The sequence below is a fragment of the Carcharhinus amblyrhynchos genome, unplaced genomic scaffold (assembly GCF_965287045.1).
Source record: "Carcharhinus amblyrhynchos unplaced genomic scaffold, sCarAmb.v2.hapA scaffold_39, whole genome shotgun sequence".
NCBI classification, from domain to species: Eukaryota; Metazoa; Chordata; class Chondrichthyes; order Carcharhiniformes; family Carcharhinidae; genus Carcharhinus; species Carcharhinus amblyrhynchos.
Window position 1 is genome coordinate 8,103,535 of NW_027649780.1, and position 13,928 is coordinate 8,117,462.

The 13,928-nt window shown below is 43.5% G+C and overlaps 1 protein-coding gene across 1 annotated transcript; it reads right to left on the bottom strand.

Moving 5' to 3' along the window:
* Positions 1 to 53: 53 nt before the first annotated feature.
* On the bottom strand, positions 54 to 13,850 carry LOC145363640 (BTB/POZ domain-containing protein 17-like). Its single transcript, XM_080218834.1, has 2 exons — positions 13,796 to 13,850; positions 54 to 3,178 (listed from the first exon to the last, which is right to left on the bottom strand). Exon 2 carries the CDS (start codon positions 3,176 to 3,178, stop codon positions 1,850 to 1,852), a length of 1,329 nt encoding a protein of 442 aa, XP_080074960.1. The 5' UTR covers positions 13,796 to 13,850; the 3' UTR covers positions 54 to 1,849.
* Positions 13,851 to 13,928: the final 78 nt, after the last annotated feature.

A 13,928-nucleotide genomic window follows, 5' to 3' on the forward strand; every position in this document is an offset into this window, starting at 1 on the left:
CACAGTCCCACTTGCTGAAATGGACATGTGAATCTTGCCTCGAGTGAGTGTCTTCAGTAATCAGCCAGCAACAAATCATTATGGAGCCCTGGCTTTTAACCCCTGAGTGGCCAGCACCCTGTGTCAGAGTCAAGCTTCTCCTCAGTTAATAATTACCTCTAGCTGCTGCTCGGGTTAATCCAATTAGTTCTTAAGCACAGTGGCCACCCAGCCTCGGTACATCAGACAAGAATACAAGGGAGCTAAAATCTCTTGATTTTGAAGTATTTTGCTATCCACTGGATCAAACCAAAGATTATAATGTACCATTCCTCAGGCCCTTTATCAGGAATCCTTCATTATTAGAACAGTTTGTCTGAAATTGCCGTTTCTTTCACAGAGAGACATGTAATAATTCAACTTAAGTTTTGAATGAAAATCCAGTCTTTCCAATATGATTATTGATTCATTATTTCTAACTTAATCAAGGCTCATCAATTGTACAATCATCTGTTTCATGACTGGTTACTCTCATCACACAGTAATTTGATTAATATATGTGGTTAATACAGAAAACAAAATGACTTCTTTCATCACGTTAGTACCCAAATGACTTCCTTGACCTTGTTAGTTATTACAACAGATACAATATAGAAATGGTCAAGTTAAATTCAGGTCTAACCAATTAGACCTATTTACAGTGAGAAACGTGACTGAATGCAGCAGTAGTGAGAAAGGGTCAATGTAAAGTTAAAACTGAGATGTGGTCTGGTGCAGTTTTAATAGAGAATATCTAGTCTAATATAAGCTGATGCAAAATCTAATGTAACGGTAACTAAGAGAGATCCCTATGAAGTATAACAGAGATTTGGTCTTCAGTGGTATAAAGCCAGGACCTCCTATGATCTAAACAGATGTTTTGCCTAATTATTAATAAGGAGAGTTAAATGTAGAATTAACATAAATATAGGGCAGCACGGTGGTACAGTGGTTGCACTGCTGCCTCACAGCACCAGGTACCCAGGTTTGATTCCCAGCTTGGATCACTGCCTGTGCGGAGTCTGCATGTTCTCCCCATGTTTGCTTGGGTTTCCTCTGGGTGCTCCAGTTTCCTCACACACTCCAAAGACGTGTAGGTTAGGTTGATTGGCCATGCTCCTTAGTGTCAGGGGGATCAGCAGGGTAAATATGTGGGGTTATAGGGCTGGGACCGAGGTGGGATTGTCAATGCAGGCTTGGTGAACTGAATGGCTTCTTTCTGCATGAGAGAGATTCAATGCTTTGAAATATGAACATGGTCCAGAAACAGTATTAACAAAGGGAGGGGCTGCAGTAATTTGAATAGGGGCTTGGCTGGCACAGTAACCGAGACAGAGCTGTGTATAATGTGAACTCAGACGAGGTCTGGAGTAGTACAAAAAGGTTCAAGTGTAATAATAACAGATAGTAATAACCCAGACAGGGCCCAGATTAAAATAACCAGAGATGGGAACCAGGATTTTATCGCCCTTCTCGCCCAGTGGTACATTATTGTTCTGTTGAACTAACTGGAGATTTAAATGGCTATCCATTTAAGCCCAAATCTTTCCCAATAGCCCTGCAATTTTGCCACTTTAAGAATGTATCAGATTGTTTTTTTCAAAGTTAATTAATGAATCTGATTCCACAACCCATTCAGGCAGTGCACACCAACCAGATCACATCTTACTGTGTCAAATAAACATTTCCTCAATCTGGACTCTTGTTTCTTTGCACATTTTAAATCTATTCATCCTCTGGTTACCAACCCTCTTGCTCGTTGGAATAGTTCCTCCCCATTTACTCCTATCAGACCCCTCATGAATTGAACACTTCAATCGCATTTAATCCCCTACGATTTCTCTGATTTCTCCTCGATGGTGTGTCCAATGAGGTGCAGCTTCATTGTGCCATTACTGATGTATTTGTCTCGCTCTGGCAAGGGGATCAGATCTTTAATCTCAGCTTTCTCTGTGTGTGGGACCTGGAGGGTCTTCACATCATTCACAAACCAAACTCCATTGACACATTGGTAAAGCAGAATGCTCAGCTTGTGAGAATGTGTCTTCCCAGCTGGATCACAATTACTCACTGAGACAGAGAGAGTGGAAAAGTCATCCTCCTGCCAAACTGTCTGATATCCTGAGTAATAGTCATAATTGTTCCTTGGCTGCTGAGTTGAAATCCTTTGACCTTTTGGGGCAAAGGTAACATACCACTGAGTCTTTAGTTTGAAATGGCTGGTCGAGAACGATGTCACAATAGGTCCTTTATTCATGTTCTGATATCTTGTGATTTCCCAGTGGTGGCTGAAACTTGCTGATGTGTACAATCTCATGGTAAATGGGATGGTGCTGATATCATAGCGTTGGCTGATGGAGTTCATGGGCAAAAGGTGCACTTGGTAAACCAGCAAGCTCTCCCGGAGCAGGTAGTTAGAGATTGCCTTGGGTAGGCTTCCAGGGGCTTGGAGAATAAACAGTTTCTCTGGGGGCATCATAGGATAGCGAATGTGGTGCAGCATTTCCTTGATATGGGCAGGATGTAGAGAGAGCCATCTCACCAGGGCTTGGAAAAGGACCACTTCATCCTCCAGCACCACGTCAGACCTTTGGAGGAGAGCAGAGAGTTGGTGCGGTTCCATTGATGTCCAGTCCGGAGACTTTATGACGCTGCCAATGTTCCAGGCTATAAACCGGAGGCATTTCTCTTCCAGTTGGGTCAGGCCAGTCAGCTTGGCATACCTCTGCCATGTGATGGCACGGTTGGAGGAGCCTGGGGCAGCCACATTGGCCAACATGAACTGCTGGCAGCTTTCTCTCAGCTCCTGGATGTTGTACTTCTCTGACAGAAGGTGAAGGGGTTGCACATTCTCAGTGCTGAGGGTGACACTCCCACTGTACAGATACCTCAGGAAATCCTGGAAGTGATCCAGGCAGTCCTCTTCCTCAGTGAGGTGGACAGTCTGGCCTTTAGCATCCGACCAACGCTCAGTGTCCAACAGGGTCCTGAAGACGTCACTTCGCACGACCAGGATGAACCTGTGGACGTTCAGTGTGAGCTTTTTGTTCACAATCAGTTTGATGTCACTGAAATCCTCCTTGTTGAACAGGGCAGAGAGAGTATCAATGAAACTGGTCTGGTGATTGAGGCTCTCCGATGGCCCAGTGACATCCATCATCTGTCAGTGAAATGCAAACAGTCAATAAATGATTAGAAGGAAGAAGACAGTGAGCTGAGACAATGGATACCAATGGAGAGCAGAACGTGACTGATGGACCCCCTCAGGCTAGCCCTCTGCCAGGAATCTGTACTGAGGCCTCAACTATTCACTACATTTATAAACGTCAGGTGAAAGACTAAGTTTGCTGATGACATTGGTGGGCAGCACGGTGGCACAGTGGTTAGCACTGCTGCCTCACAACGCCAGGGACCCAGTTTCAATTACAGCTTAAGTCACTGTCTGAATGGAGACTGCATGTTCTCCCCATGCCTGCGTGGAATCCCTTTGGGTGTTCCGGTTTCCTCCCACATTCTGAAAGACATGCTGGTTAGGTGCATTGACCCGATCAGGTGCTGGAGTGTAGCAACTGAGGGAATTTCACAGTAGCTTCATTTCAGTCTTAATGTAAGCCTTGCTTGTGACTAATAAACTTTAGATATTGTGTTTGGTGGTAAAATAAGTAATGTAGATGGGGTTGGAAGATGGGAGAAAGTTTCCAAGGGACATTGACAGGTTAAATGATTGGACAATTATTAGTGGATGGAACTCCATTCTGAATGGTGGGAAATGAGGGATAGATGAACAGAGATTTAAGGATCCAGACCTTTGATTTGATTTATTATTATCACATGCACTGCTATACAGTGAGAAGTATTGTTTCTTGTGTGCTATACAAAATGTGCCGTTTATAGAGAACATAGGAGACAAGGAAAAGAGAAAGTGCAGAATATAGTGATACAGTCACGGATAGGGTGAAGAGAAAGGTCAGCTTAATATATGATAGGTCCATTCAAAAGTCTAAGTGGGCAAGGGCCTGGCAGATGGAGTACAATGCTGATAAATGACACAAAAATGAGTGGAAAAGCAAATTGTGCAGAGGGTGTGGAAAGTCTGCAGAGGGATCTAGATAGGCTGAGCGAGTGGGCGAGGACCTGGCAGATGGAGTACAATGTTAGCAGGTGTGAGGTTATCCACTTTGGCAGGAATAATAGTAGGAGGGATTACTATTTAAAGGGTGAAAAGCTGCAGCATGCTACGGTGCAGAGGGACTTGGGGGTCCTTGTGCAAGAGTCGCAAAAACCCAGACTGCAGGTGCAGCAGGTAAAGAAGAAGGCGAATGGGATGCTGGCCTTCATAGCAAGGGGGATAGATTATAAAAGCAGGGAGGTCTTGCTGCAACTGTACAGGGCATTGGTGAGGCCGCAGCTGGAGTACTGTGTGCAGTTTTGGTCGCCGCACTTGCGCAAGGATATTTTGGCCTTGGAGGGAGTGCAGAGGAGGTTCACTAGGCTGATACCAGAAATGAGGGGGTTAGACTATGAAGAGAGACCAAATAGACTGGGTCTGTACTCGTTGGAGTTTAGAAGGATGAGGGGGGATCTTATAGAGATGTATAAGATAATGAAAGGGATGGATAGGGTAGAGGTAGAGAGATTCTTCCTGCTCAGAAAGGACAGCAGGACTAGAGGGCACAGCCTCAAGATTAAGGGGGGGGTGCAGTTTAGAACGGAGTTGAGGAGGAACATCTTCACTCAAAGGGTGGTGAATCTCTGGAATTCTCTGCCCGTTGAAGTGGTGGAGTCTACCTCGCTAAATATATTTAAGACACGGGTAGATAAGTTTTTGGTAGACAAGGGAATTAAGGGTTATGGGGAGAATGCGGGAACGTGGAACTGAGCCACTTCAGATCAGCCATGATCTTATTGAATGGCGGGGCAGGCTCGAAGGGCTAGATGGCCTACTCCTGCTCCTACTTCTTATGTTCTTATGTTCTTAATGTGAGGTCATCCATTTTGGTAGCAATTACAGTAAAATGGACTATCATTTAAATGGTAAAAAATTGCAGCATGCTGCTGTGCAGAGGGGCCTGGGTGTCCTCGTCCATGAATCACAGAAAGTTGATTTGCAAGTGCAGCAGGTGATTACGAAGACAAATGGAACTTTTTCCTTCATTGCTAGAGTTTAAAAATAGCGAGGTTATGTTACAGTTGAATATGGTGCTGGTGAGGCCACACCTAAAGTACTGTGTACAGTTTTGCTTTCCTTACTTGAGAAAGGATGTACTGGAATTGGAGGGGGTGCAGAGGAGATTCACTAGATTGATTCCAGAGTTGAGAGGGTTGGCTTATGAGGAGAGACTGACTGGACTGGAGTTATACTCATTGGAATTTAGAAGAATGAGGGGAGATCTTAAAGAAACATTTAAGATTATGAAGTAATAGATAAAATAGAAGCAGGAAAGTTGTTTCCACTGGTGGGTGAAACTAGAACTAGGGGGTATGGCCTCAAAATAAGGGGGAGCAGATTTAGGACTAAGTTGAGGAGGAACTTCTTCACCCAAAGGACTGTGTATCTGTGGAATTCCCTGCTCAGTGAAGCAATTGAGGTTACCTCATTGAATGTTTTTAAGGCAAGGATAGATAGATTTTTGAACAGTAAAGGAATTAAGGGTTATGGTGAGCGGGCAGGTAAGTGGAGCTGAGTCCACAAAATGATCTTATTGAATGGCAGCGCAGGCTCGGGGGGCCTGATGTCCTACTCCTGCTCCTAGTTCTTATGTTCCTAAAATTCTGATGGCAGCAACTGTTCTTGAGTCGGTTGGTACATGATCTCAGACTTTTGTCTCTTTTTCCTGACAGAAGGTGGAAGAGTGTATCTCTCTGTCTCTCAAGTGCTTTATGTCTCTACCTCTCTTCCCATCCCTCTTTCTCTGACTCTCCCTCTCTTTCTATCTCTACTTCCATCTCACTGTCTTTCCCTCTCTCCTTCACTCTCTCTCTCTTTCTAGGTCCCTCCCTCCCTTCCCATCTCTACTTCCGTCTTAGTGTCTTTCCCCCTCTCTCTTTTCTGTCTCTCGTGGTACCTGCAGCTGTCTCTATCCCTGAAAACAAAAACAGAAATTGGTGAAAAATCTCAGCAGATCTAACAGTATCTGTGGAGAGAGAATAGAGCCAACATTTCGAGTTCAGATAACCGTTCACAAAGCAGTATTTATCTCTCTATCCACGTGTCTTCCACTCTCTCTATTTCTCCCGCTCCTTACCTGTATTGCAGAAAATGTTACAGTAAAGTATTGATTTCTCAGCAATAATTTAAACGTTCGAATGAGCGACACTCTAAATCAGAGCCGGCAGGAATCTTTACTCCGCTCTTTCACTTTCATTTCCTGGTTCTGGCGAGTTCATTCAGTGGGCGGGTACAGTAAAATCCACCTCCCACACAGGAATCATCCACATAAAACCCTCAACAATAGAGTTAAAGAGAGAAAGAAAATCTCCAGAGGGATATCACAGATGTGCAACATCAAACAAAACAAATGTTTACCGAGCTAAAGAAGGTGTTCAGAGCAGTGATCAGAATCTCCATCAGTGAAGTGGGTTTGACAGCCAGCCCTCCCTCAACATCACTTCTCCTGACCCTCTCCACTGACTGAATTCTCACACTGAGCGTCTGACACATTTCCTGAATAATAGAAATCTCAAATCAAACACTGGGAAGAGTGAAGCTTTTATATTGTGTCAGACACAGTTCTCTAGCCAATGACTCCATCCTTTTACCTGGTTACTGTGTGGAACTGAACCAGGGAACTTACAATCTTTTTTCCCCATTTGACCACAGAACAGCTTCAGTCCTCAAATATCCACCTCCTGAATTGAAGGAACACGGGAAACTGGAAGGTGAAGTAATAGAGGAATCTACAGAGGTACACAGGGAAAATGCAGGGATTAAACACCAGAGTGAGAATTTTAAAATGGAGGCATTGCTTTACCAATGGTCAATATAGATCAGCGAGCAAAAGGGTGAACAAAACTTCTGCAAGTTAGGATACAGGCACTAGAGTTCTGGATGGTATGCTGATAATGGATACACAATGAGGGCATTAACAACACAGCTGAGGCAGAGATGGACGAACATTATGGAAGTGGGAGGAGGTAACTCTGATGGGGACATGGGAGTTTGGGTGTACAACTTTGCAACAAATAGGAAGTGGAGGTTGCAATCAGTCCAATTTAGCTTCAGTGATCATCCTGATCAGTTTTAAAGTTTTATTTTTGAAAGTTTATTTACCTATGTCACATGCGAATGGGATGCTGGCCTTCATAGCAAGGGGGATTGAATATAAAAGTAGGGAGGTCTTGCTGCAGCTGTATAGGGCATTGGTGAGGCCGCAGCTGGAGTACTGTGTGCAGTTTTGGGCGCCGCACCTGCGCAAGGATATTTTGGCCTTGGAGGGAGTGCAGAGGAGGTTTACTAGGCTGATACCGGAGTTGAGGGGGTTGAGCTATGAGGAGAGGCTGAATAAACTAGGCTTGTACTCGTTAGAGTTTAGAAGAATGAGGGGAGATCTCATTGAGACGTATAAGATGATGAATGGGATGGATAGGATAGAGGTGGAAAGACTCTTCCCGCTCAAAAAAGACAGTAGGACTAGGGGGCACAGCCTCAAGATAAAGGGGGGGCAGTTCAGAACGGAGTTGAGGAGGAACTTCTTCACTCAAAGGGTGGTGAATCTCTGGAATTCTCTGCCCGTTGAAGTGGTGGAGGCTGCCTCGCTAAATATTTTTAAGAAGCGGGTTGATGGGTTCTTGATAAGAGAGGGGATTAAGGGTTATGGGGAGAGGGCGGGAAAGTGGAACTGAGCCACGACAGATCAGCCATGATCTTATTGAATGGCGGGGCAGGCTCGAAGGGCCAGATGGCCTACTCCTGCTCCTATTTCTTATGTTCTTATGTTCTTATATAAGCTCACATTTACACTGCAATGAAGTTGAAGTTACTGTGAAAGTCCCCTAGTTGCCACACTTTGGTACCTGTTCAGGTACGCTTGAATTTAGCATGGCCAATTGTTAAGAGAAAAATTCACAGTAGGTTAGAGATATATTAAATAAATTGGGGTTGGAAACACTAATGAACTACCAGAATTGAATGACCTCAGATCAGACTCACAGTTTAACTGAGACTCTACAGTATGAGACATTGTAAGAGATTGAATTAAGGATAAGATTTGAACAAATGTCTATGATTTAAGTATATATTTTGAACTTTAAAATGTTTGCAGCTTTAGGTTTAAAATCTGTACACTTTTAGCCAAAAGCAGGTTACTGCGATGCCTGATGCGTAAGGCATATAGAGACAAACCACATTGTTTCAAAACAATAGAAACACAGAATGAGGTTATTCTTATCAGCAGAAGTTACAGTAATAAGATTCCTCACAGTTACATTATGAATAATGGTAATTCTAACTGCCTTGATATGGCAGGTCATCTTAGATGTGAGAAAATTGTCTGGCTCAGCCATTGACGCAATCAAGAGTTGGTGGGTACATTAACTCTGACCTTTGTAGCTAAGCATCGGGGTTGCTAGGCAATAGAGGAAGAAGCACCAGTTACAGTGGGAGGAAGCATCTGAGTCCTATGGACCAATGAAATCCCATGATGTCAGAGGGTGCAATGCAATTGACCAGAGTATATGTCTATTGTTAATAGTGACTCATGTTTCTCAAAAATGATTGCTGCATAATAAATGAAAAACAGAAAAAGTTAATTCAAAAAACGTATATTTGATTTTCTCTAGCATTGTACGCTCAGAGTGGTATTGGAAAGTTCAAAGCCTCATCTTTTAGAGAAGCATTGGACTGCACAGGCAGCACAGGTTAGCACTGCTGCTTACAGCTCCAGAGACCTGGGTTCGATTCCTGGACCAGCACGTCTTTTGGACTGTGGAGAAAACCGGAGCACACGAAGGAAACCCATGCAGACATGGGAAGAACATGCAGACTTCACACAGACAGTGATCTAAGCCAGGAATCAAACTGGGGTCCCTGATGCTATGAGGCAGCAGTGCTAACTGCTGTGTCAATGTATCAATGGGACAGCTAGTTCTGAGTGGATTGGTCTTGAATGAAGCAAAAGGCTGTGCCAACTCTTCACTATCCCAGGATGGCAGTGATGTCCACACAGGGCCATTCTGCCTATATTAAAGATGGTGACATTGCTTACAAGTATAACCTTTCTAATTAAAAGATGGCAGCATCCTCAACAGTTTATTCTGCCTGTATCAAAGATGGTGATGTCACACCAAGGTCCTGCCTATATCACAGATGGTGAAATAGGGCAGTTTGGCACTCTGATTGCCACACAGATGGAGAAGAATATGACACTGGTGAGCTTGTCAGTAAAATGTAATGCTTCTTCCAGCATTTCATCTTCAATTTATAGCAAACTACATAAGTTATCAGAGTAATTATCACTTCCTGCTATCACAAGGGATCTTAGATTAAAATGCTGAGCTGAGGGGATTTCGCCACCAGACAGGAGAGGTAACATTTGGAGACTCTTGATTCTCTATCAATTCCCACTTCACTTCTTTCTGGTGGACAATGGAGGTGTCACTGTATGTAATGTGTAAGTCAATAAGAATTCTCAGCCAGGATTAATAGAAACACAGAAAATAGTGCAGGAGTGGACTGTTTGGCCAATTCAGCCTGCACCACCATTCAAAATGACCATGGCTGATCATGCACTTTCAGTATCGCACATCTGTTTCCCTCCAAATGCCTTGATCCCTTTAGCCACAAGGACCACATCCAGCTTCCTCTTGAACATATTTAATGAACTGGCCCTAACAGCTTTCTGTGGTAGAGAATTCCACAGATTCGCAATTCTCTGAGTGAAGAAGTTCTTCCTCATCTCAGTCCTGAATTGCTTACCCCCTTATTCTTAGATTGTGACCACTAGTTCTGGACTTCCCCAACATCAGGAACAATTTTCCTGCATCTAGCCTGTCCAGTCCCATCAGGATTTTATACGTGTCAATGAGATCCCCTCTCATTCTTCTGAATCCCAGTGAACACAAGCCCAGTGGTTCCAGTCTCTCTTCATATCAGTCCTGCCATTCCGGGAATCAGTCTGGTGAACCTTAGCTGGACTCCCTCAATAGCAAGAATGTCCTGCCTCAGACTAGGAGGCCAAAACCGCACACAATACTCAAGGTGTGGCCTCACCAAACTCTGTCAAACTGGAACAAGACATCTTTACTCCTATACTCAAATCTTCTTGATATGAAGGCCAGTATGCCATTAGTAAAGTCAAGTTTATTTATTAGTCACAAGTAGGTTTACATTCACACTGCAATGAAGTTACTGTGAAAATCCCCTAGTTACCACATTTCGGCGTCTGTTCGGGTACATTGAGGGAGAATTTAGCATAGCCAATCCACCTAACCTGCACATCTTTGGACTGTGGGAGGAAACCGGAGCACCTGGAGGAAACCCATGCAGACACAGGGAGAACGTGCAGAGTCCACACAGATAGTGACCCAAACTGGGAATCGAATCCGGGTCCCTGGCGTTGTGAGGCAGCAGTGCTAACCGCTGTGTCACTGTGCCGCCCACAATTAGTTTTCCTCACCAGCTGCTGTACCTGCATGCCAACCTTCAGTGATTGTCCCATCATGACATCCAGCTCACGTTGCACCTCCCCTTTTCCTCTAAACGGCCACCATTCAGATAATAATCTTCCTTCCTATTTTTAACCACCAAAATGGATAACTTCACATTTATCCACATTACATTGCATTTGTCAAGTATCTGTCCACTCAGTCAGCCTGTCGAAGTCACCCTGCAGCCTCTTGGCATCTTACTCACAGCACACACAGCCACCCAGCTTAGCATCATCTGCAAATTTGGAAATATTGCATTCAAAGCATCAGCACTTTCGAATCAGATATGATAATCAGTGAAACCTCTCAAACACTGAATCATAGAGTTCATACAAGAGAGCAATTTAAGATTGAAGTAAAAGTTCAAAATTCTGAATGGTCTCTCCTGAGTGTGAACTCGCTGGTGTGTCAGCAAATGTGACGAATCCCTGAATCCCTTCCCACACTCAGAGCAGATGAATGGCCTGTCCTCGCTGTGAACATGCCGATGTTTCCTCAGGGTTGATGAATCACTGAATTCTCTTCCACAGCAGCTAAATGGTCTCTCTCCAGTGTGAATGCGTCGATGAGTTTCCAATGCAGACGGGAACCAAAATCCCTTCCCGCAATCCCTACATTTCCATGGTTTCTCCATGGTGTCAGTGTCCTTGTGCCCTCAGTTGAAGCCTTGGCCACACACACAACGTGTGTACGGTTCCTCCCCATTGTGAACTGCATTTTTTCAGGCTGTGTAATTGGTTAAAGTTCTTTCCACAGTCAGTTCAATGGAATGCTCTCACTCGGGTGTGTGTGTGTGTGTGTGTGTGTGTGTGTGTGTCTGTGCTTTTCCAATCACACTGATGTTTAAAATCTTTTCCCAAGTACAGAACAGAAAACATTTCTCCTTCCACATTCAGAGGTCGATGATATTCAGCGTCTGATGGATTGATTAAATGTCAGATCTTGATGTTTAAATGATGTTCATTTAGTTTGCGATGTCTCTCTGCAAATATTCTCCTTTTAATATTCTGTAAAAATAGTTTACAAAATTCATCATTGTCTTTTCAGGATAGAGATTCAGAACAGACAATTCTAGTTTCTATGGAACATCACGTCCTCTCTCATTTTCCAAAAGCTGTAAATCTCCATCCCACACGCTCTCCCTCCATTCTCACTCTGTTGTACCTAATATTCACTCTCCCAGTTCTCCCACTGGTACCCATTCATCCTGATTGACAGATCCATGTTCACTGCTTCCTATGCAAATCAAAGGGACCTGAAAATCTTCGAAAATAATAAGTCCAAATCTAATGGGCTACAAAATATGAGTAACATTACTTGATGAGAAATACAGAGTTGGGGTGAGGAAGACAATTATTTAGGCACAGAGTGATGCTGAGTGGGACTTGCTGCCTACAGGATGTAGAAGAGGAGATGATTAACAATTTCAAAATGAAACTGGGCATCAAAGGGAATAAACCGTGGGGGAACAGGGATATAAAGAAGGAACAAGAGTGAATGAGTTTCTCTGTACAGTGTCAGCATGGATTTGAGCTATTCAACTTCTGTGTTATAATGAGTATATGACTGGAAATGTAACAGAGCCACAGTGCTGGATTACAAGACTAGACTTAAACATAAACTTTGTGACAGAACCATAAACAATATATCTAAGGTGTACCATATAACAACACAAGACATATCTTTGTTGCCATGATACTTGTAAAAACTGATAAACTTGAAAATAAACAAAGCCCCAGACAAACCCAATAGAATAAACTGAAGGACAAGATATCACTTTTTAAACTTTTACTGTAAAAACCGAAGTAAAAACATAAATGAATCATTCATTAAGAGGCAAATAAGTTTGACTTTAAATAGATTTTTTTTGTTCATTCGAGGGACATGGGTGTCACTGGCTGGCTAGCATTTAATGCCCATCCCTTGCTGCCCGAGGGTAATTGAGAGTCACATGTAAGCCAGACCAGGTAAGGACAGCAGATTTCCTTCCCTAAAGGACAATAATCAACCAGGTGCGTTTTTGCGACAATGGTTTCATGGTCATCAATAGATTCTTAATTCCAGATTTTATTTAGTGAATTCAAATTCACTAGTGAATTCAGATTCCACCGTCTGCCATGGCAGAGTTTGAACCCAGGTCCCCCAGAACATTAGCTGAGTTTCTGGAATAGTCTAGCAATAATGCAACGAGGCCATCACCTTCCCAAATGAAAACAGGTTCTACAAAATCACAAACATTTCCTCCCTTTGGCTCTAAAATTTAAAGTTTGTTTTTTTGTGACACAAGTAGGCTTGTAAACTAATGGTGTTGGTTAATGGGACTAGGGCTAGTCCATTACCAAAAGGGGGGATTGTTGAGGTGGGCCAGAGACAAAGGCACTTGTAATACATATAATTAAATATATATCCCATTTCGTACTAGCAAAATTTATTTATTAGTGTCACAAGTAGGCTCATGTTAATGTAATTATTGCAATGTATTGTGAAAATCCCCTAGATGCCACATTCTGATGCCTGTTCGGCTACACTGAGGGAGAATTTAGCATGGCCAATGCACCTAACCAGCATGTGTTCTGGACTGTAGGAGGAAACTGGAACACCCAGAGGAAACCCACGCGTACACAGGGAGAATATGCAGACTCTGCACAGACAATGACCAATCCAGGAATTCAAACTGGGTCTCTGGTGCTGAGAAGCAGCAATGATAAACACTGACGGAGCTCTGACAAAGGATCATCCAGACTTGAAACATTGATTCTTTACATTGTTTTTCAGTGAAGGAGATCCTTACCTGGTCTGGCCGACATGTGATTCCAGAGCCATAGCATTGTGGTTGACTCCCAACTCCCTCTGAAATTGCGTTGCAAGCCACTCAGTTGTATCACCACCATCTTCTCCAGGGCAAGTAGAGATGGGCAATAAATGCTGACCAGCCAGCGACACCCATGTCCCACGAATGAATAAAATCTATTCTCTCTCCACAGATGCTGTCAGGCTTGCTGAGATTTTCCAGCATTTTCTGTTTTTGTTTCAGATTCCAGCATCCACAGTATTTTATCTGAATGCTAACCACTGCACCACCATGGTGCCCACATTCCAGAGGCCCAGAACTGAGAGAAAGTGTCTTACTCACAGGCCAGAGGAGGAAGTTTGAGTCTGTGTGTGAAGGTAAAAACAGAAGCTGTGCTGTTTCAAATCAAACTGCGGGACTTGGAAGAAAATGATGGGGACAGACTTTGCAAAGTCCCCTCTCCCACTCCCTCAGC